A 23875-nucleotide genomic window follows, 5' to 3' on the forward strand; every position below is an offset into this window, starting at 1 on the left:
TGGCACTTTATGTCAAAGCTGGACAGCACAAACTGAGACAATTACACTCAAAAATAGACCCGTTGAGTGCCTGCCGGTTACCAGCTGACTTAACTTCTGCTTTGGGTTCCGGTTGGTGAGGGGGCGGCGGGGAAGGAGGGCTTTAAGCTGGGTGAAAAGTTTTGCTTGACTCCCTTAAAAGCAGTAGAAGTTGTTTTTTTTGTTTGTTTTTTTAAGTCATGTGGCTCGACTGGACGGAGTGTTTTTAAACCGTCGCCTGGCCTTAAGGGAAAATAATGTGGAGAGCCCCTGGGAACATCCAGAATAAAACCAGTGCGCTCGGCCGGGAAAAGAAAGGTGTTTACAAACAAACAGAGACTGCGGTGTCCGCGAGACGACTGCAGCTCGTGTCTGATCGCGCTACACGATGGCAAACGCGACTCAGACTCAGACCGAGGTGTATCTGTTCGAGCAGGTGATCGTGCTGTTCTCGTGCGCGCTCTCTTTCCTGGGCTCCTCTCTGATTATCCTCACCTACATTATTTGGTCGGATTTGAGGACAACTCCGAGGAAACTGCTGGTTTACCTCTCGGTGTCTGACTGGCTCTCTGCTGTCTCCTACGCCTTCGGAGTGTGGAGCGTCTTCCGCACAAACTCGGCGGAGTGCGTCGCTCAGGGAGCGATCTCCACTTTCGCCAACACCAGCTCCTTCTTCTGGACCGTGGCCATCGCCGTTTACCTGTACGTGTTCATCGTGAGGGCCAACCAAAGAGTCGCTGACAGCCTCGTGTTGGTCTTCCACCTCGTCAGGTAAGCAACCCGCGGAGTGTTATCTGTTTACTAAACCTGCTCCGGTGGGACCTGCGCCCTGAAGCGTCTTGGGATTTCGGCAGTTGCCCCCCCCCCCCCCCGTTGAGTTTACGTCACATTTTCTGAGATTTTGAACACTGACTTGTTAAAAGTTGGCACCTGCACATTCAAAACGGCTCCTTTAAACTGGGAATTAGACCACAAACACAAACAGCTTTGGCTCACTTAACGTGCATCTACTTTATTTTGTAACTCTGAAAGTTTGCGCAAAACTCCAGGCTACTGCCAAGCTACGTCCTGACGTTACACCGCATAACGGGGTGACGTGCTGACATCACGGTGGGACCTAGTGAGTTTTCAAATATTAACCATGGAGTTATTGGATCAGTTCACGTGACGAGTGTTCATAAATCAGCTGATGCATGACACGTGCTCACTTGTTTTCTCACCAGCTGATGTTACCAGGACAACCTGGATCCTCCGTGTGTGTTTCTCTGGATAGGAACACTGAATAAGGGACTCCCTACAAATCCATTACACCAAGGGTGTCAAACATAAGGCCCCGGGGGCCAGAAATGGTCAGGCAAAGAATCCAATCTGGCCCACTGTATGTGAAGGAGGGTGCACATTTTGGATTCTAAATGAATAAAATAGGGCTTTTTTTGTGAATTAAGAAAAACTTCCAGCTTTATAATTACAAGACAGTCTGAGCAATGAGCTACCAGAACTTTTTCTGTCATTTAAAACATTTATTTTGTACACTTCAAGCCTACAGAGTCGTCCTAACTCAGGGGCAGATCTACAGGGGGGCTGTAAAGCCTTGCCTCATTTGTATTTTTAAAAAGTTTATGTTTACTTAGAAGAGATAATGATACAATAAATGGTTTTAAAGCGATATTTTGTTAACACCATTTATGTAGGGGGGATTTTCCACATACTTCACTGAAAAGGTATTTACATGTTTGCGCTGTGGTTAGCACTGTTGCCTCACAGCATGAGGGTCCTGTGTGGAGTACGCATGTTCTCTGCGTGCCAGCGTGCTCCAGCTTCCCATCCACAAACATACAAGTCAGGCTAACTGGTAATTCTGAATTAGTGAGTGTGAAGGGTTGTCTCTGTGTGTTAGTGCTGCGATAGATCGCCGTCCTGTCTGACCTGTGCCTCGCCTTTTTTTTCACTACCAGCAAAAAAAGAAAAAGAAAAAAGAAAACACCCCAACTTAAAATGTATCACTGACAACATTCAGTCACACTGTCAGAATTTCTGTTACTGAAACTTTGGTGATTTATTTGTTGGTTTTATTTGTGGATAAATGAGTTCAATAACAGCCTGAAAGACAATATTTTATTTTCAAAGCTTTTCCTTCATCCCACTCCTCCTCTTCTTCACATTCATTGTTTTTTGGTTTCATGGTCAAAAACATCCCCAACATGTCCACCCTGCTCTTTTCTTCCTTAGAACAAAACAGTTTTGTTTTTTCTTATCAAAATTCCTTAAAATCAATAAAATTGAGTCTGTACTATGCAGATATATTTAATAATATGCACCCTGAGATAATAAAAAGAAGAACTTAAGTTCAAATTTAAACAACATGACAGAAGGTTTCTCTCACTTTATGTCATTTTAAATCAGCAGCTAATCTCGCCTTCTTTTCACATCATGTGCTATAGTGACCATTTGCTAGAAAAGGAGGTCTCACCTTCAAATGATGCTTGGTGGGGACTCCCACTCCTTATACAATTCTAACAAGCTTGACAGTCAATATTAGGTATGGCTGCCTTTATTCTTCACCACAGTCTAAGCTGTCTTAGGCAGCTTTCTTGTAATTTCTTTAAGTAGTCTTCAGGAATAGTTCTCCAGGCTTCTTGAAGGACATTCAAAGCTCTTCTCTGGATGTTCGCCACCTTTAGATGGTCACACTGCTTTAATAATGTTGAGGTCCAGCTCTGGGGAAGCCATGACTGATAGTGAACCATTGTGTGTTATTCTATCCAGGTATGCCTTTACTGGACTGGTGTGGTGTTTGAGATTATTGTTGTGAAAAACGAAGCTGTGGCCAGTCACATTCTTCAGATGGCATTGCATAACAGATCAAAATCTGCCTGTACTTTTCTGTGTGCATAATTTAATCAGTTTAACAAGATCTCCAACACCACTGGCTGAAATGCAGCTCCAACCATGACACAGCCTCCGATCTAGATGACCGTAGACCCTCACTGTTGTGTAGACACTCTTTCCTGACCTCCTCCACACATACTGATGATGACACGAGCCAGACATTTCATATTTGTATTCATCACTCCATAAGACATGTTGCCACTGATTTTTCTCTCCAGTTCTTGTATATTTTGGCTTTTTCACTTTGTTCTCTTCCTTAAAAATTTCTTCTAACCATCACCTCTCCACTGAGACCATTTCTGGTGAGGCTTCAGTGAACAGTAGAGGAATCAAATGAAGGACCAGATGCATTCTCAGGCCCGTTTTTAAGGTCCGAGTTCCTAAGGATGTGACCTTCAGACACTGCCCTTCTGCTGTAGATAGGTTTTAGGCCTGCCACTTCTCCTTATGTCCTCCACTCATCCAGTTTCCCCATTTTCTTTGAAGGACACGCTGCACACCATGCTGAGAGGGCATGCATTTTTGGATTCTATATAAATAAAATAGGACATTTTTGGTGAATTAACAAAAACTTTCATTTTTATAGTTACAGGAAAGTCTGGGCAATGAGCTACCAGAACTTTTTCTTTCATTTAAAAGATTCATTTTGTACAATTCAAGCCCAAAAAGTCAGGGGGAAGGGGGCACCATGTCAAGTTTTCTACTAATAAATCTCTGGGAAATCAATTTGTTGGTGAAAAAAAAAAATCCCTAAAGATATAAAATGTATAAGATATAAAATGTTGGGGTTTTTTTTGCCAAGTTGTCTGTTATGTGTAGACACAACACTTTTTCATCCCTTGAGTCACATGCTTTTTTTATGTTTGAATGACTCATAGGTTATTTTTAAGTAGCTTAAGAAGTGAAAAAACAACAAAAAACGCATTCCTGTGAAAATGGTCAGGTACAAGGACTGGACTGAAAATGGGTGAAAAAACAGCCAATGACCAAAAAAAAATAAAAATAAAAAACTTTGGAGGATGCTCAGAAAGCCTGGAGAACTATTGCTCAAGAGTACTTTAAAAATTCCAAGAAAATTTGGCTCCTCACTGATTGTTAACGAGTTGACTCACTGTGATGTACCATCGTTTAATTGAGCTATTTTTGGACACGGGAACATTTTCACCCATGGGTATGCCTCACTGCAGTGTTTGCCGTTGTCATCCTAACAATCTCTCTGTGAGTTCTCAGATACTGCAATGAACTGGAGATCACACAACAGAGGCATTCATGGAGGCTTATATACATAAGACACACATGCACTGTCTTTTTGGTATTTGTAAAGGTCTGCTGCTGCAATGAAAATCTAGTAACCTTTTAAAGTGGTGTTATAAGAGGAGAAGTGCAAACAATGCGGAATTCATTTTGTGGTTTTATCTTCTTCAACAACAGAACTGGCCGTGACTCTGCAGTTTGCACCATGTAACACACACAAGCCTTAAGCACAAGATTACTATCACACACTGTCACATGTCATTGCTGCAAGTGTTGGTGTCATGCCCGTCAAACATTTACATAAAAACCTCCAGTGGAAAAGTTTAAAAATGTGACTCTGACCTTTGGAGCTGTTGTGTTTAGTCTCCGGACCCTTGTTTTGTGTTCCAGCTGGGGAATTCCTCTGGCCATCACTATTGCAGCTGTGAGTCTCAACAAGATTGGTTACGATGCATCAGAGGTGTCAGTGGGCTGGTGCTGGGTCAGGATCAACGTTCAAGACCGGGTCCTGTGGATGCTGCTGACTGGAAAGATCTGGGAGTTCTTGGCGTACCTCACCCTCCCCTTCCTCTACATCCTGATCAAGAGGCACATCCACATAGCGGTGAGGAGGACACCAGGGACCTCATTCATCAGTCATGTGTACACAGAGCTTTGTGACTATTTTAATATGTCACTTTGTGTTTAAAAATCAGTTTACACATTAAGAACCACAACAAACCTGCAGATACACAACTCTTTTTCCTGCCAAGCGTTAAAATCATCCTTCTTAATTCTCCGGTACTCAGTACGAGCGATCCACAGTGGATCTGTTATTTACATTCATCTGTAATCAGCCAGAACCTTTGACATAACCTTTATTGGAAATCTGCTGGTGATCAGCTGCTCTGCAGGTTTCACAGCTCGTTTTCAGGTTGACAGAGTGTATTTATGGGTCTGAATCATGAACGAGTTTCTTTATTCATTAAAAAGCTGATCTTACACTTCCCCTCTTGCCTTCTACATTATGATTAATATCATAGTCAGAGAGTGAAAGAGACACCGTTGCCTTTAGGGAAAAAACCCAAAATGTATTGGCCTATCATTATTTGCATTTAGTCTTGGAAGGCTAAAATCATCACCTGGGCATAAAGTGGAAATACAGTTTGTTTAAAACATTCTGGCTCATAAATCATTTCAACCAAACAACATACTGATCACAGCCTGAAATCTTCTATAGGAATTTATGCACAGAATATCAATATATCCCAGTTCCTGTATCTGTGACTCAGACTTTCAGCAGCTGAGCATTAAAGGAACTGATATGTTTCCCTAGAGGATGACAGGAAACTTTAACCCTAACCCTAACATGCTAACTATTATGACACACATTACAGAGGTAGTCACACTGTGGATGAAATCATTATTTGTTGTATTGCACTTTTATCCTAACAGAAACTTTCAGTCATGGGAAAAAGAAAGTTCAGTTTTACATATCAGGACATGTTAAGACAATCATCTGGTCCTGAACAGGTTTTAAAATGAAGTAAGCAAAACCCCAGATGAGCAACAACACATAACACACAGCTCCATGTCGTTATTTAACAAAAACTGGCCAAAAATGTAGAGACGGCGTGAGAATCTAATCACACGATTACCCCGTCCATAAAGAATTAGGAGGGTAAGTAGCAGCCAGGAATTCCTCATCAAATGTACTGGAATAATGGCTCATCATCAAGTGTGAGCACCTCTGTGAAAGCATAAGTTTTGTCAGTGTGCAGGTGTGGATCACCTCATGACAGCTGCCAGTATTCCTAGAGTGAATGTCCCAGAATATTCATCCCAAAGTCAGACAGTGTATGCTCAGAGAAACTGCAACAAAAACCCCAAGAGACTCTACAGGCCTAAGTTAACATGTTAAATGTTAAAGTTCATGACAGCACAATTAAATAAAGACTGAACAAATATGGCTTGTCAGGAAGGGTTAACAGGAGAAAGCTACGTTTTCTCTAAAAAAGAACATTTCTAAGCCGTGGTGCTTAGAAATGCACCACGGCTTAGAAATGCAAAGTTGCACCAAACATGCACAGTGGCAACCAAACACAGCATATCAGCACTAACGAGTTATACCAACCACAGTGGTGCATGGGTAATGATTGGGGCTTGTTTTGCAGCCACAGGATATTGGCAGCTTGACGTCACCGAGTGAACCATGAACTCCTCTGTATACCAAAGTATTCTAGGGTCAAATGTGAGGCCATCTGTCCGGATGCTAAAGCTTGATCCAAACAGGTTCATGCACAGAGGCAAATCTCCAACAGAACAGCTGCAAAGGTCCAGTCAAAGTCTAGATTTCAACCTTACTGAAAGGCTGTGGTGGAACCTTAAGAGAGCTGTGCATGAACAAATGCCCACAAACCTCAATGAGCGGAAGCAACATTGTTTAGAAGATTGGGCCAAAACCCCTCTACAATGATATTAGAGACTGATAAAGTCACACAGAAAATGATTACTTCAACTTACTTCTATTAAAGGTGGCTCTATAAGCTACTGAATTGCGGGATGTACTTAGTTTCTGCAGTTTGGCTTGTTGTTGTTTTTAAAAACAAAAATGATATAGTGTAATATGTCGTGTTTTCAATAACCAGGGTTTGTTTTAAGTGATTTTTTAAAGCTGGTAATGGTTTATGTCCTGATACACAAAAATCTTACAAGTGAAAGGGGTTATAGTTTCTTTTTCACGTGACTGTATCTCCCTCAAATATCTACCATGTAGTGTGAAAGTTATCTGATGTTCTTGATGACACATTTTCTCTCTTTCTTTATTTCCTTTTAATGGTCTCACTCTTGATGCTCTGACGCAGCATGCAGCCCTCTCTGAGTACCGTCCCATCTTGGCCAACAGGCCTCCCGCCCACTCCTTCTCCTCCATGGCTGATGTGAAGCTCACGCTCATCCCCATCATCTTCATCGTCCTACGCATTTGGAGCACGGTGCGCTTTATCCTGCTGCTAGCCGACTCAAATGTCAGACAGAACCCAGCGCTGGTCACGCTGCACGTGAGTTTAAGCTTCTTTCTCTTTTTGCCTTTTTAAAAAGTAACAAAGCATTTTCAAAATACTGTAAATTTTCCTTTTAAATGGTTTGAAAATGAAATGAAGCCTTTATGATGTTTGGACTGTTTTATTACATGATAGTGCCACTGTAAATGTGCATAAAACATTTTTACGCACTATGAACACGATAATATAAATGAAAATGTGTTGTTTTATTGACCGATAAAACAAGCATGGTAAAATAAAACCATTTTGAATCGACATTTGCCATCAAAACTCATAAAGACTTTTTATTCCTCTGGAATAAGCCATCATGATGGCCCCATCTGAAACCCCTCTTTCGTCTGATCCCACAGGGGATTGGCAACACCTTGCAGGGAGCAGCCAACTGCGTCATGTTCGTCTTGTTCACTCAGCCGATCCGCACACGCCTCTGCGCCGCGCTCAGCTCCTGCTCCCAATGTCGAGCAGAGGCGCAGCGCCCGCACAGGCTGCTACCGGAGCAGGACGCGACCGCCCAAAGAGAAGAAGACACCACTGAACGAGGCCGCGCCGACAGATGAGACTTTGTTTTGTGCAATGAGAAGATGAGGGCAAAGCAAAGAGGCTGACATGAAGGGAGGAGGAGTTCTCTACTTCACCTCGAGCCCTCATTACACAAAGTGCTCGTGCGATGGCTTCTTCAGATTCTGCAGGAGCATGCACTTCTGTGTCATGTGTCTGCACTGTGGGTGATGGGGTGTTGCTGCCTGATTTTATATTATTTACACATAAGGTGAAGCATTATTTGCATTTATTGTTCTGTAGGTCACATGGGTAAAGTGTTTTGTTTTGTTTTTCTTTGGGTTGGTGTGTGTTGATGATTTCACTTCCCCTTTCCAAAGAAAGTGAAGGAGGTCTGAAGGAGCTCTGCTTACCATGTACTGTACTCAGGTTAACACTGTGAAGGATTTTTGTTGTTGTTTGTTTTTCTAGTATCCGAGTATTGTGAATTTGGGGAGAAACTTTTGTTGGCCCGGTTATGTTACGAACAACAGAGAAAAAGGTAAAGCTTTGTCGCTTTAGGTCACAATTATACTGTAATTTTTTTGTGTTTTTCTTTTTTGTATCATCAACAAATGTGGCCAGAAGCTCTAAATACACTACTCCTGAAGCAAAGACAGGAGCAATGCATTTACTCACATCTAAAGAGCTGTGCATTATACTAACTGTTAGCTTGACTTCTCTTTCACTGGAGATACTATATTGTTACATTTTGGGGTAGATTATCATCATTTTCTGCAAAGTCAGTTTTGTATTTAAAAGAATAAATACATGATCAACTTTGCTCTAACTGCTGTTCTCCTTTTACTTTTAAAACTCTTTCACTTATTTCCCAAGGCGTTGGTTTCAACATCTTTCAGACACCAGTTTCATAAGATTGGCGGCTTCTCTTGTGTCACCATAATTAGCATTATTACTATCACCGTGGTCAGATTTCGGGGGGGGGGGTTCTTGTTTTTTTGCATGATCTATAATCACATGTCATCCTTCCTCCTTCAAACTCAGGCTTCACTCATGAGCCTCACTTCTCCTTTGAGCTGGTGGCTCTTGTTCGCCTGACTAAAAATGCAGGCTGAATGCATTACTAATGATGAGTGGGTGAACCCGGTGCCCTGATTCTACTTCCCAAAGTTTTGAAATATTGGTTTAAAATTCACAGCGTACTTGCTCCAGCATTTTTATTTTCTTTGTGCTTTAATATGCACATGCAAAAGAGCGTGGGGATAGTTCCCACATATTATTTCTAGTTGCACTTTTTATATGCTTTAAACTGTGCAAATAAACAGTTTTCTTTGAGCTAAAAAGTTTTCCATCCATCCATTTTCTTATCAAAACAGGCTTGCGCTGGGGATTGAGCCTATCCCAGGTGACAGTGGGTGCACACAGAGTACACCTCGGAAGGGTCACCAGTACATCACAGGCTTAACTGTATTTTCCTCCAATCAAATTTTTATCTGAGGTCTAAAGAAACGGGACACAGTGCAGAGTTCATTCTCTCAGACCATCAATATCCAGATACCATGTCTGGGAAAATGCAGGTAGTGAATGTTGTTTGTGCCGATGACATCTAAAATAAACAGCCAATAAATAGTTTTTGTCTTTTATCCTTGTGGATGGAAGTGGACGTACAGAGGACCAGCACTTACCGTATTTCCTGCAGGAAGTAATGTGTTGTGTCAGTTCAGGGATTTGGCTGACATTGAAGTAACTTGAGTCAGGAGGGGGGCGCTTAAGAAAGACTTTTCTGCTTTTTCCTCTGCTGGCTTTCTGCCTGCTTAAATTCATTAAGAGAGCCTGTGCTATAATACCAGGGGTGACCATTCACCAGTAAAGTTAACTTGGAGGGGGGATAACACAGGCAGTGTCAGTGGTCCCGGGAGCCCATTCTCAAGCACGTTGTCCACCACAGGCAAAAAATTAGCAGTAGCAGGAAAACAGGTTACTATCTGGTTTCCTCATTTGTTTAGTGTGTGAGCAAAAAGGCGGCTACTGAGGTCCCAGTGAACGTGCACATTGTTCTCATCGCATTAGCGCCACCAACTGTTTACTGCTGGGACCTACTAGCAATGCAAATTTTCTACGTTGAGCTCCCATTTCATATAACATAAGTTTAATATGAAACAGTCTCATCAGCACAGTCTGCAACCTGTTTAGTCTCAGCAACTTTTAGACTGGGTTTTATCATATTTGTCTTTGGGATTAGAGAGGAACAGCACTGCAGTGTTAAAGGCCCGAAGCAAACAAGGTAGACCTGCTACACATGGAAGTGTTGCTTGCTTCAAATACCGCTGGGGGTGGAGGTTGGATAATGTAGGCCACCTGCAAGAAAATGAACAGAGGGGGATGGAGAAAAACAAAAAAAGACAAATAAAATACCGCAGGAGGGGAGCAGCAGCTGTTGTTTCCTGGGTCAGCAGGCCTACGAGAGGCTGTTGACTCCTGGTTTGCATCTGTGCTCTCTCCCCAATTGATTTCAAGCACCAGGGGCGTGGCTAAAAGAGAGGTGGTGGTGGGGGGGTCTGGAGTGTCACCACCGTGCACACCCCCTCATACCTCTGGAAAATTTTGGTCCTATCAGTGAAGTGCAACCATGGATGGAAATTACATGGCGACATGATGGTCCCAACCTACTCCTTCTCCTGTGAAAACCAGAAAACTCTGTCTCCTCATTATTTGTATGTATAACTATGCAGTAATACAACTGAACGGTGTACTGATATTAATATGCACGAAAACCAAGACTGCTATTGATTTATTCATTGATTTATTTAAAGAAGCCAAACAAGTCATTTTAATATCTGACAAGTTTCCCCACACCTTATACCCCAACCACCCCCCACCCCATTTGCCTCACAATGGTTTGGTCCGTTGCCTACATGCTCACATCCACGCAGTCATTTGGAAGTTTGTTGTGTGTGGGGGTATCTCTACAAGTGTGTGACCGGTAAGTACTTTGCAATTATTTACTTAAAAACGATGTTTGGTCAGACTTTTATTTTATTTTTTGCACTTTACTCCTCAGAAGAATCAAACACAATTACTGTTTTGTTCCATATTTTTAATTAGCTTTTTTTTTTTTTTGGCTTAATTGCTTAAAAAAGCGGCTGCCATTTTGCTACCGGGGCAGCCGCATGTTTAGGAAAGAAGGAGCTGTATCTACAAAACCAAAAGCAGCTTTTTGAACACAAACACGAGGAGGATGCAGAATGCTCTGATAATACTTTGACCCATAGTCCATGACAGTAATGCTATTTATTTATTTCTCTGTTTTTGAGTTTGTGTTGTTTTTGTTGATCTCTTTGCACAGGGAAAACAAAGAAGCCATCAGAGTAAGAAAATAACAGTTTTAAAGTCCATCAGCTCTGTCACACTGTTTTTGGGCTGATCTCACTCAGCAGGTAGGTTTCAGCCACACTGACGTGAAAAAGTGTTATTTATTAATACTACATCCCAGGATTGGTTACTTATATTGGTAAAAGCAATGTTTTAATTGCATAACATCTAAGGTTGAATTTTTAGCTGTATTTTTAACCGCTTGTAAAGTTGTTTTGGAAATGAATGAAGTCTAAACTGTATAACAATTGTGTAATTATCTATGAGTTTGTGCGGTTCTGCTTCATAGAATGCTAGAGAAGCTAAATCTCAGTTAAGGTACTTGGTGTCTGTCCACATGTTGTACCCCCGTTGTGTTTGTTCATTTCCAGTTCACTGTTAATTTGAAATGTCTGAAAATCAGGTAAGAGAATATCAGACCAAAATATGCTTATGACTTTCTTTTATTGATTTAATTACTTGATTTAATACATTTATTATTTTCTTTGGAATAATAGCTAAAAAGTTCTGCCATTTAGAACAACTCTTTAAAAAAAAGAGGCTTCAGTCTGCATTGTTTTACTCAATAATTTGTGTTATTTACATTTTTGGGGGGCATTTTTGGTGGTTATTGTAATTTTTTTTTTAAGTGGTAATCATCATTGCTTTGTTATTTCTCAGCCAGCTAGGTTAGTTAAAATGGCCACAAAGAGGTATATATTTGACCTGGGCTCTGTATATTATACACAGAGGGGTTGTGTATGTTACAGGTGTTACAAAGCACTTCAGGTAGCATCTTCGGGTATGTGCTGTAAGAATTTCAAGCCTAAGATTTTTTCTTGTTTATTGACACTCAGTAGTTCCTTCAGCAGTGAAGTACTTTCCACATTTGCCTAACTAGCAAAAGATCCCTGGTTTGGTTCTGGGAGGAGACACAAATCCTTTGGTGCTTGTGTCTCAACCCACTGTGGCAACCCATTGTGAATAAGGGAGCAGCTGGAAGTAGCTTTATGACTTCTTATGTAATGCGGCCTCTGTGTTAAAGCACAAGGCATTGCACAAAACCTGAAAATCGAGCTCAGTGATTTCCAGGCCATTTCTAAGAAAACTGGCTTTTGGTCTCCCTTCATCACTTCCTTCTTAGAAAACCTCCTGGAATTGCCTGCAAACCAAAGCAAGAGATTCTGTTTTTTTGTTGCCACCCTCACAGTAACACCTTCACATATCTCCACAACACTGTCATTATCATGATAGCATTTTATTACGGCAGTGCTGTGTGCATGTTTCTGTGCTGATATGTGCATGTTAAGCCCGTGAACTGACTGTAAATCTTTTATAAACATGGGAGTGAGGTGTTAAACTGGAAGTGAACCTGCACTTTACCCACTTTACCATCTTGGTGGGATGCTACCAGCAGCAACGATAGCTCCACTAGCTTCTTCCACCATGACCACGCCACGTATAAGCAAAAGAAGTGACATGTAACCAAGTTACACTTGGTGTAACCAACCAAGTGTAACCTTTATTAGGTTACACTTGGTTCTATATGTAAACTCCCATAATGTTAAAATTTATGCTATCAAAGGAGATGCCCACTAAATATGTCCACTATATGTCCACCATAACCCTGCTCCAACCTTACTGCAAGGCCTTAACCTTTCACATGAAGACCACAGCTTTTCGCTGTAGTTTTACACTGATAATGTGAACAAAAGTAGAAAATGTCAGCATCTTGATACGAATTGAGGGAGGTTGGTTACAGTCTCCATAATTTTTGCTCCTCTGAGTAGCTGGAATTCTTTTTATCACATCTTATGCCAGATTTGTTAAAGTTTCAAACTCTTTGACTGCCATCCAAGCCAAACCTCTTTGTATTCAAAGGAGTAAAAGGCATCATTTGCATGTTTTAAAATCTAAAATGAACCTGTTGATGAAACCTGCTGCTTTATGTAAATAATTCTATTTAAAATAAAAAGAGTTTTCTCTAAAACAGCAAATTTAAAATAGCACAACTGTATAGTAAACATTTACTGGTCTTTTTATTACCTTCATGGATAAAAACAAACTCTGGTTTCATTCATTTTATTTCAGTAAAACTCAGTCTGCTCTTCTAAGACTGCCTCAGTAATATTTTACTCTGAGCAGTAAGTATTTCTGAAATGTAATTGTTTGCTTTTTTGGGGGGGGTTGTTTGTTTGTGCATTGAAGCAAGTAACATCCAGCTCCAGGAGCAAATAGCCTCAGGGACGTTGTATCGACAAGCAGGCTCGGCTTTAGAGATAAGAGATGATGGTGTGCATGACAAATTTCAGACAAAGCAAACATTTGGAAAAAGAAATGTTTACAGCTGTGGCGTTTGTGCAAGGACGAACAAACAAACAGTTTTTTAGTGTCATCGATGAGAGGTGAAAGGAGATAAACCTTTCAAACTGTTTGACAGCAAATGCTGAAGTTGCCGCTGTTGTAATATTTTAATAAATCCATCTGATGCAGTGCAGCCTGCGCGTGGATCAGCAATAAAGATGCCTTATCCTTATCATTTTTTCTTTAATGACAGCTGCATCCACTGATCTTGTTTAGTCAAGGATACAGTGCAATATAAGAGTTAGATATCATCATTCAAGTAAGATTATAATCTTTCAGGTGTATTGCATTAAAAAAAATTAACCTGAGAGCACAGTCAGCAACATGAGTGCGATAACCATAAACCAATCCCACGCTTTCTGATCTGGTGTCCAAAGGGCAAGCATAATCCAGTGGTGGAGTAATAACAAAGTGTGCTGTTATTACTGCTGAAAGTGACAGTGAGCCCAAACACAGCCATGGCAGACACTGAGGAATGGGGAAAGCCTGTGGAGAGGAAAGGGGTGAGTTACAGTTCACATGTGATCACAACCATGGTCACAATTTTTCTATTTTTTTCTGACTTTTCAAATAGCGCTCTGATGCTGTCCCCCTCTCCCCAACAAAAAACAGAGGCTAACTGTAGTCCTGGTGCTGGCAGCACTCATAGCTGCATTTGGTTCGTCCTTCCAGTACGGCTATAATGTGTCTGTGGTCAACTCTCCATCGCAGGTAAACTAATTAAAGAAAGAAAAGCTTGAATGTAACTCGCTGGGAAGATGATTTGCTCCTATCAGTGCTCTCCTGCTCTTTTCAGTTCATGAAGCAGTTTTATAATACCACCTACATGGAGCGTTACCACAGTCCGATGGATGACAACGTCCTGACTCTGCTGTGGTCTCTCTCCGTGTCCATGTTCCCTCTCGGAGGCTTCTTTGGCTCTCTGATGGTGGCCCCTCTGGTCAACAAACTTGGGAGGTAAGAATCTGCTTTATTCCACGTGTAGTTTAGCACGCTCTGCATGTTTCTTGCAACTAATGCTTCATCCCTGCTACAGGAAGGGCACCCTCCTCTTCAACAACATCTTCTCCATCGTCCCTGCTGTAATGATGGGAGTCAGTGAGAGCGCCAAGTCCTACGAGATCATCATTGTGGCCAGGTTTTTAGTAGGCATCTGTGCAGGTCAGCTCCTGAATTTAACAACAGTCCAGGTTAAGGATCAGACGTGATCAGGCGGTTTAGCTTCACCCGTGCATGCTTTCCCATCTGCAGGTCTCTCTTCCAATGTGGTGCCCATGTATCTGGGTGAGATCGCGCCCAAAAACCTGAGGGGAGCTCTCGGCATTGTTCCGCAACTCTTCATCACTGTTGGGATCCTCTGCGCCCAAGTGCTGGGCATTAGAAACATACTGGGAAACAGCACTGGTACTCAAGTTTGTACATGTTTGATCATTTATTTATCAGGTGCTGAGACATGGTCTTAAGAATAGGTTTAAAAGGGTGTCTGTGTTCCCTGTGTGTCCAGGCTGGACCCTCATGCTTGGCCTTACTGGTATTCCCGCCGCGATTCAGCACCTGCTGCTCCCTTTCTTCCCTGAGAGCCCCAGGTACATGCTCATCCAGAATGGAAATGAGAAAGAAGCAATGAAAGGTAAGAAAGTGCGATGTCATCAACATAAAAAAAAGCATGGTTCATAAAAAATCACACGTCACAGGCCTAACATATTCTGTCCATTTAGACCATATTCTGTAGAAGGTATCCCTCTGAAGTTTAAGAGAAAATGACAAATTTTCCATCATATAGGTCTCTTGTACAGAATGTATCCAATATTCCATCGTTGGTGGTTCAGGCTTAAGCCATCTCCTCGTAAGGGGCTTTTTACTCGCCGCCAGTAGGATATACAAAAGTCTTCTATCATTAGAATTCAATTTATCCACTGGTGTGTTACACAAAAATCTCAAAAGTTAGAGGGAAAACAAATGAAAAAACATTTTGTAGATGTTCATGGATTAGAGAACAGTACTGGCAAATAACATTGCAATCCCAAAAGATATGGAAACAACCTGTGGTCCCACCGTGCCTTATTCACGCCACACTGGTGCCGAAACCCAGGGCGCGGCACGGTGGGACCACAGGTTGGCATTGAGAGCCATCTTTATTCATTCCACAGCTGCCGCTCTCTGCTGGCAGCCGCACATACATCACACCACCATCATTCACCAACCCCTGAGACCCCGTGTTTTAACAGGCGGGCGTGATTGCGGATGCCGTGCAGGTGCGTCCGCACGGCACCGCCGACCATGCCTCACCACAATCTCATAATGCTTTTCCAGCAAAATTCACGCCAAAAATTAGACCCAGTGGTAGCCCACTGTATCTTGCATGCGTGGCCCCAACACTCCTCTGTAATTGTCAGATTACCTTCTTTTTCCCACATCGCTTTAATATAGACAGTGCTGTCGTTTTTACACCGCAGGATGCTGTTATATAGTTTGGAAATAAATTTGCTTTGTGCTCCGGATTTAGTTAATGATAAAAATGTTTCTACAAATTGTACATTTTTAGGTTCACTTTTAAGTTTTGATTAAAATAATTTCTGACCTGTAGATATCTAAAAAAGTCATCTGAGCCTAAATCATGTTTACTCCTTAAGAATTCAAAGGTTAGGCATGCCCCCTTGTGGACAAATGAATAGTAATTAGTTATACCTTTTGAAATCCAGTTCTTGAATCTAATATCGTACTGATTCGGGGTAAAATCTGAATCGTATTCGCACCATCTTAAGACTTTAGAGGCATTTTCCAAACCGCAAATTCTTATTACTTCTTTCCAAGCAGATATCATTATTTGGAGTATGGGTTCATCTGCCATGTGTATTTGGTTCTGTAATTTTATATCTGATATTAAAGCTGTAACTGGTATTTCTTTAATGATTGTTCCTTCAACATCTTTCCATCCCGCGGTGTAATCTAGACGACAGAAACATATCAATGGTCCTAACTGAGCTGCGCAATAATATTCTATTAGAGTTAAATTCCCATGTCAATAATATGATGCTAACGTGCCTGCCCTGCTACCACTTTACCCAAGTTCTTTTTTTTCTTTCCCTTTTTTTTCTTCTCTTTTTTTTCTTTTCAATTGCAAGTTTAAAAATGTGAAAGCAAAAGTAATGTAGACAGCCATACTACTGTTATGTTCAATTGCTTTCTCAATAAAAGAGACAATGTTAAAAAAAAAAAAAAAAAGGAAGTGCAATGCCACACATAACTACACTACACATCGAAGATAAACTGAGCATTATGGTATTGTATGCGTTTCCACCCTTAGCACTGCAGCGCCTGCGTGGGTGGGACGACGTGGACGGCGAGCTGTTGGAGATGCGTCAGGAGGACCAGTCCGAGAAGGCCGAAGGTCACCTAAGTGTGTTCTCCCTGCTGTCCCAGCGCTCTCTTCGCTGGCAGCTGATCTCCATAGTCGTCATGAACATGGGCCAGCAGCTGTCGGGCGTCAATGCGGTGAGACGTGCCCATCCAGTTGTCCTCGTCCCTCTCACCATTACTCAATTTCAGGATACATGACAACATCTATGTTCTTGCTTATTCACAGGCTGTTGTGTTATAACCATAATGCATTTCTCTCTCTTCTCTCAGATCTACTACTATGCAGACAGCATATACGGCTCTGCAGGAGTCAGGGAGAGTGACATCCAGTATGTCACAGTGGGAACGGGAGCAGTGAATGTCTTTATGACCGTAGCTGCTGTAGGTACCCAGCAAAGCTGAGGGGAGGAGCTGTTTGTCTGCTGTTTGATCATGTGAGATGGAGATAACCACTGTGAACGGGGGTTTTGTCATCCCAGGTGTTCATCGTGGAAGCCTCAGGTCGCCGTCTGCTCCTCCTCTGTGGTTTTGGGATCTGCTGCGGAGCCTGTGTGCTGCTAACTGTCGCACTCAACTTGCAGGTACCGTACAGACCTATCAGTGCTACTAATGCCTGCAACCTGTCACTCTGCTGCCCTCTAGTGGTTCAGCTTTTAGTTTCCCAACCTGGAAAGAATCAGAGGAGATTTGTAAGACCCTGTTTATGATCTCAGGATAAGTGGATCAGAGAGTAACGCCTCGTGAGATTGATTTAATTGCAGCTATAGTCTAAAAATGTACTAATTATAGTTAGAGGTGAGTTCGTAAATGTGAGCTGCTTATAATTTTAACAGCATTTCACATGTTATGCTTCCATGTTACTAAATTTAAGTCATTTAACATTGTTCAGCATATTTTTGGATAACCAGGACACTCTTTTTTTTCCAACAGCAGCCACCAAAATCCTCATTCCTACAAGGCTACAGCAACAGGCCTTTAAAGATTTCATCTTAATCTGTGTGATTTAATTTTCTGCTCTCACCTACACTTTGTCCCCACGGGGTTACAGCTCTGTTGAATAATTAATCAATGAAGAGCACTGAATAAAATTTAACATTATGAAGGTGTTAGTCCACTCCATGGTTTTAACCCCACTGCATTAAAATAGAGGCACTCTACTGCTGTTGAGACCACCACTGATTATAGCTTTTTTCCCCCACTCATCTTTCATGCATTTGACTCAGAGTGGATGGACTTTTGGCTTAATTACAGTCCAGGACTTGGGTCCCAGTTTGAACCCGCACTGTTGCAAAGGCCCCTACTGTGGACACCTTCATTTCTTATTTGTGGTAGAATGGTTTAAGGATAGTGTGTGTGTGTGGGTGTGTGTGGGGGGGTGGGGATTGGTATGCTTCAGATCAAGAACTGTTTCTCTCCTTCTCCATAGTTTTTTTTCTCACCTTGGTTTCATTTATCCCAAGAATTTTTTTCCAGATCTGTGCAGACCTTTTAGAGTTTAGTCTAATCTGGCCTTCCTGTTCTTGAGTGTAACCAGTGGTTTGCACCTTGTTAAGCCATGTAACTGCTGGTCAGCTGCCTAATTACTTTTGCGTTTCCTAAAATTGAGAGATTACTTATAAAAACAGCTCTGTCTCCATAGTGTAGTGGTTTATACATCTGACTAACAGGCAAAAGATCCCAGTTCAGTATGGGGAAGAGACCCAAATCCCTTTGGGATTGTGTCAGGAAGGGCTTCTGGTGTTTTGTTTTGTTGTTGTTATTTTGTTTTTGTTTGTTTTTTAAAGCTAAACCAAACATCTGGAACATGATAAATAACAGGAAATTGGATGCAGGTGGGTGTGGAGATCCATATCTTTGTATGTTTGATTTAATTTCACCTGCACTTTGTCCCTATGTTTTGGCCATTTCTGAAAAGCCACAGTGAGAACTCCTGGAGGACAGCTAAGGAATAGCAGAATCTGACATGATGACAGATTGGCAAAATAATTAAACAAGACGCAACCAGTAAAAAGCCAAAATAACAAACGGTGCCACTGTGCTACAGATTACCAGCCTGTAATCATCTTGTACGTCTAGGATTCCCATCATGGTCTGAGACAATAAAGTGATATTTTGGCCCCTTTGTTTGCAGGAGCCATGAGACCTGGCACTAAACACTGAGTATTAGAGAGAACTGCAAATGCAGTGCTGCCCTCCTTTAAACCTGCAACCTCACCTGGAGCCAGTGTTTTCAGACAGGCGTTATTTTCAGCAGCAGTAAAGGCACAATTTAGAGACACAATGGAGAGTAGGCACATTAATCATCTGCCTTTGATCCTCAAGGCCTCCATGTGGAGCCATTAATGTTGCTCCTGCTTACAAACATCAGAAGGAATAGTTACTGAGAGCTGCTTGTCTGTGTTTGCAGGAGACTGTGACATGGATGCCCTATGTCAGCATCGCCTCTGTCATCATCTACGTCATCGGACATGCCATAGGACCGAGTGAGTCTGTCTGAGTAGACCTGTTGGTATTTACACACATACTGATTACAGCAGGGCGCTCCATTAGCTGAAGTGTTGTTTAGATGCAAACAGGCATATAATCAAAGTTTGTACATCAGCACTGGGTTTGTTTGAGACATGAGCATCCTCTCTGACTGTGAAGACTGATGATGTCTGTCTCGAGTGTTTTGGTTGTGGTTAATTGCATTTTTGTTCTGCAGGTCCCATTCCTTATGTGGTGGCCACTGAGATGTTCCGGCAAACAGCCAGGCCTGCGGCATTCATGGTGGCCGGCTCCGTCCACTGGCTCTCCAACTTCGTTGTTGGTCTAATCTTCCCCTTCCTCGAGGTTAGTTACTCAATTTTTACAGGCTCATACTTCAATGGAATTAGTTGCAGATGTTTTATCAAGCATAACCAGCAAGGCAGTTTATGTCCTCGCTGTAATGTGATCCTTTATGTCACTTAGAATTGGATTACTTTGATATTTCCTTTGCAATTTGCATAGATTTGCAAACAAGACAAAGTAGGGATTAACCTGTTTATAAAAGATTTAAGTGCCCTCTTTTGCATTTTATCCTTGCAACACAAGTATAAGAATTAAGTAAAAAAAAGCACAGAGATTCATGGATCTTGTAAAGGAGGACATGCAGAGGGGTTGTGTGACACAAGAAGATGTTGGGGATAGGGTGAGATGATCTGATCTGCTGTAGCGATCCCTAAAGCAAGCGGGCCAAAATGCTGACTTTAACTAATTTACGTTTTACTCAAAATTATTGCTTCATGTTTATCTTTTAGCAAGATACTAACCTCAAGTCCCTGATGCAGGTTTGACTTAGCTATCAAACTGACAACAAAGCAAAAAAAAAAAAATCAGTTGGTTCTTCCTGTTTATTATTGATTGCTGTCATGCTAGAGAATGCGGTTTGGACCTATCACTCACCTACCTGATGCACACTCCACCTTAGGTGACACTTTATTTATTGTGCATGCTCAAAAAAAGAGTGAGTTTTCTTGGGTGGGTGGCTTAGTGTTGCTGGCTGCGAAACTACTCAGGAACTGTTTCTGTGTGCAAAGCTGGCTTGTTGTTTGACTGACGTTACACAGGGCAGACTGGAGCCAGGGGCGATCAAATCAGCTGAATAAAACAGGCAGGCAGGTGGGAAGCTGGTGGATCTAAGCACAAGAGAACAGTGTTGGTTTCGGTCGTCGAGTGAAGTAGGAAAAACTGGAAAGGGAGTGGCTCACCTAGTCCTCCTACACAAACACAGACAGGGAAACAAAATGAGAGGAGGCACAACAGGAGGAGGCAGATACATGAGGAATGCAAACATGCAGAGCGCCAAAAACATTTTTCACTGCATCTACAACGCCTGAAACATAGTATCGGAGCTTGAATATTATAACACCAGAAAATATATTATAAAATCTTAAATGAGACATTATGTCCAGTAGTTTTTTTCTTGATTAAACATCTTTTCTAATGGACTGAATGACGTGATCTTAGATATAAACATAAGCTTTATCTCATGTTTACTCCCTCTTACATGTTTAAACCTGAAAGTGTAATCAAGGGAAGAAGATGCTTGAGAAACATATCTATAAAGAGCAGTGTTTCACTTTTGACCTCACCTTGTTTGCTCTGTTTGTCTTCCCGACATATTTACATTTCATGTCGAGGACCCAGAAATCACATTTCCTCTCCTCCTTCTCTCCCCAGCGAGGCCTGGGCCCCTACAGCTTCATCATTTTTAGCGTCATCTGTCTGGTCACCCTGATCTACATCTGGCTGGTGGTGCCCGAAACAAAGGAGAAGACGTTCCTGGAGGTCTTCCAGATGTTTGCAAAGAGGAACAAAGTGGAGTTAAATCTGGGTGACGGCGATCTGCCGCCAAAAGGCCTCAAAGAGAGCCCACAGGATGCACAGAAGGCCACGCCCTTCTAAAGAAAGAAGGAGAGCATTGATAGAAGAGGAAGTATTCGCTGCGGGTGTGGAGCGAGGGAGTGTGTGTGGTAGAAGACTTGACAGTGTTTTAATTTTAGATGACTTTGTGTGCTTTTTCTTTGTATTTGTGCCTGCAGATGTTAGTAGATTTCCATCCAGGCTGTGATGGACCGAGCAGTGAAGGAAACGTAGGCACAGGTTAAAGTCAAAAAAAGGATTTTGTATTTAACCAACCATACTGATAACTCAAACAAACTGACCTAACTTAAGGGAAACTTAAATAGTGGCTTATCAGCCCACAAAAAGGGGTAAAACACACAAAAATTGAAACTAACATAATGAACTCCAATTCCCCCCCATGGTCCCGAGTTATGGAATGAGCCAATTTGCAGCTTTCCATCAAGGCTCGCTCCGCCCCTTTTCCACCTCTTGGGTCCTCAATCAAGGGACTGAAGCAGCTGCAACTAAGGTAACTCAGAAAACAAAGATTAAATCATACATAACAGTGTAAACTAAAATGTGCGCACTTATTTTAGAATGCAGTGTTATGTGGGTATCTGAATTAATTCTAAACCAAAACCAGTTATTTATTGTCCTGTAAATTAATTCCTATATTTAAAGACAAATGTGAATGCAATGTATAAGCCTCTACACTAACATGGTGGATATTACCACTGTGTGGCTGTGCATGCAGCCATCACACAGGCTATGGTTTGCTGTGAGTCGGTGCAGCCTTAAGGAGGTGTGAAGGAGTCAATGAGCAAACCGCAGGTCTCTTGTAAGCTTTTATTGATGACATATGAATGCAGTACATGGATCATGCTGTAATGTTTTTTTAATGCCTTGAAAAGCATTTTGTCCTTTGTAAAACATACTACAAACCCTTCAATCAAATCCCCCCCCCACAGATGATATTGTGGCTTGTTGCAGCATGTTGAAGCTCATACAAACAGAAGCATCAGGAACATCTGTACTGACTGTCCAGCTGCACCACCGTGCTGTTATTCATGCATTGCATTTGGTCTTGGATGTCTGCTGTGGTGAGCACATAGTCCCACACGTTGACATCAGGTATCTTCCCCACAAAGGCATCTGCGTTGAAGATTCCCACTAAGCCATACTAGTATTTGCCAGGATTCTGTAACCACTTCTGAGGTACTGCTGCTCCCCCACCATGCCGTTAATCCAGAGCTCCGCACCGCCAGTGTGCGACGACCAGGTAATGCTGTAGTTCGCCCAGTCCTTGGACTTGAAGTTGTGCGGCAGGTTGACGAACTCATTGCCAATCCAGAGGCTGACTTCTCTCGCAACACTGTCCTCTCCGAGGGAGATCATCAGCTCGTTGTCATTGCCGTTGTTGGAGTAGGAGACGACGGTGTGGACTGCTTCGACCTGAGGCAGGACGTGCATGCAGACGGTGAAGGCGTCCAGGTCCATGGAGTGGCTGAGGCTGGCCAAAGCATAAATGCCAGAATCTTTCTCCTGGAAGTTGAGCACCAAAGGAAACAAAGAGCCAGTTTTTGAGGACGACAGAAAACAAGAATCAGGCTGGAGAAGCGCCATCTTACTTTAACTGCAGATCAATATCAAACCACCCACCGTATCTGGTAGGCCTTGAGTTGTGAAATCCACCTAAAGGGAAGGAATGAGAAAGAAGCAAACACTGCAAAGTAAATACACCCATCTCTTACATATAGCTATGTTTGGCAGTTTTTAAGATGAGCAAGCACCTGAATGAATGTTCTTTCCAATGGATGTTATCAGACCCTCGATCTTCTGGAGCCTGGATTCTATTTCATCTTGCCGACAAAATGCTGAAAAAACAAACAGTCAAAGGAAATACAGAGAAATAGACTCAAGCTTGTACATCTCCTTCCACCCGACACCCAGTCAGTGTGCTCTCTAGTTTCCTGATCTAAATGCAGCAGAAGAGCAGATAAGTTTGTGGCACAGCAGCAACATAGATTTAAAAGAAACCCATTCCCTTCAACAGTTTTCCACTTAGGACTTAGGCTTATGACTTTATTTTAAAAAAACATCAGTGTTCTTGAAAAAAATATCGGTTTTGGAGCAAAGGGCTCTCTGGTCGGCCTTACCTGGTTGTGTGAAAGAGTAATGGGCGTATCAAACACAGTCCAGAGGATGCTCTCGTAGCAGGGTGGAGTTGTGAGGGAGCCCTGGTATCTGAAGAAGTGGTTCAGGTTCTCGGGGAGCATTGAGCGGACATCAAGGTGGGATATGTTCATGGACTGACCTGTGAGGGTTACGCAAACGCCATATTAAACTAAACCAGCCAGTTATGATTCAGCTAGTTACATTTTGGATTCTGACCCCAAGTAGAGCAATGTGGGGTTTTCTTTTGTTTTTGTTTAATTGTTTCTTTGTTTTTATGAGTAATTCACTGGCACTTTGGTGTTTGCAATAAAATCACTATAGTAAGTGTTCTCAAAATTGCCATCCTGGAACAAACAAAACAAAGCTGTGCTAAGGTTTCTGTGAAAAGAAATAATTCTGACTTGATCCCTCAAATGCAGGCTTTAGAGGATTATTACACTGTGGAGGTAAGCATGGGCGACACAGAGCTCTCAGTTCTCACTCCTTCTTTATTCCTCTCCAACAACAACTGCACATATCGCGCCACAAAACACAGGAACACACTTCCTACTCACTGG

At 42.1% G+C, this 23875-nt stretch overlaps 2 protein-coding genes and 1 pseudogene across 2 annotated transcripts; 2 read left to right on the plus strand and 1 right to left on the minus strand.

Annotated features, from left to right (window-relative positions):
* Positions 1 to 230: 230 nt before the first annotated feature.
* Positions 231 to 8474, plus strand: gpr157 (G protein-coupled receptor 157). The gene is made up of 4 exons (XM_063464555.1): positions 231 to 789; positions 4552 to 4765; positions 7005 to 7199; positions 7553 to 8474. The coding sequence occupies exons 1-4, from the start codon at positions 407 to 409 to the stop codon at positions 7757 to 7759; spliced, it is 999 nt and encodes a 332-aa protein (XP_063320625.1). The 5' UTR covers positions 231 to 406; the 3' UTR covers positions 7760 to 8474.
* Positions 8475 to 13873: 5399 nt separating this feature from the next.
* Positions 13874 to 21203, plus strand: LOC134619266 (solute carrier family 2, facilitated glucose transporter member 5-like). The gene is made up of 12 exons (XM_063465034.2): positions 13874 to 13918; positions 14028 to 14126; positions 14212 to 14372; positions 14452 to 14576; positions 14667 to 14819; positions 14920 to 15045; positions 16723 to 16910; positions 17046 to 17156; positions 17255 to 17356; positions 19183 to 19258; positions 19480 to 19607; positions 20979 to 21203. The coding sequence occupies exons 1-12, from the start codon at positions 13874 to 13876 to the stop codon at positions 21201 to 21203; spliced, it is 1539 nt and encodes a 512-aa protein (XP_063321104.2).
* Positions 21204 to 22161: 958 nt separating this feature from the next.
* Positions 22162 to 22766, minus strand: LOC134619267 (C-reactive protein-like; annotated as a pseudogene).
* Positions 22767 to 23875: the final 1109 nt, after the last annotated feature.

The sequence above is a fragment of the Pelmatolapia mariae genome, linkage group LG20, assembly GCF_036321145.2.
Source record: "Pelmatolapia mariae isolate MD_Pm_ZW linkage group LG20, Pm_UMD_F_2, whole genome shotgun sequence".
Classification (NCBI taxonomy): Eukaryota; Metazoa; Chordata; class Actinopteri; order Cichliformes; family Cichlidae; genus Pelmatolapia; species Pelmatolapia mariae.

What these genes read in the sequence shown, in the direction of transcription:
- LOC134619266 (XM_063465034.2), top strand. Translation starts at nt 13,874, where the DNA reads ATGGCAGACACTGAGGAATGGGGAAAGCCTGTGGAGAGGAAAGGG. An exon ending in CATACTGGGAAACAGCACTG is followed by an intron (nt 14,820 to 14,919) that starts GTACTCAAGTTT and finishes CTGTGTGTCCAG; the next exon opens with GCTGGACCCTCATGCTTGGC. An exon ending in TAATCTTCCCCTTCCTCGAG is followed by an intron (nt 19,608 to 20,978) that starts GTTAGTTACTCA and finishes TTCTCTCCCCAG; the next exon opens with CGAGGCCTGGGCCCCTACAG.
- gpr157 (XM_063464555.1), top strand. Translation starts at nt 407, where the DNA reads ATGGCAAACGCGACTCAGACTCAGACCGAGGTGTATCTGTTCGAGCAG. An exon ending in TTGGTCTTCCACCTCGTCAG is followed by an intron (nt 790 to 4,551) that starts GTAAGCAACCCG and finishes TTTGTGTTCCAG; the next exon opens with CTGGGGAATTCCTCTGGCCA. An exon ending in AGAGGCACATCCACATAGCG is followed by an intron (nt 4,766 to 7,004) that starts GTGAGGAGGACA and finishes GCTCTGACGCAG; the next exon opens with CATGCAGCCCTCTCTGAGTA.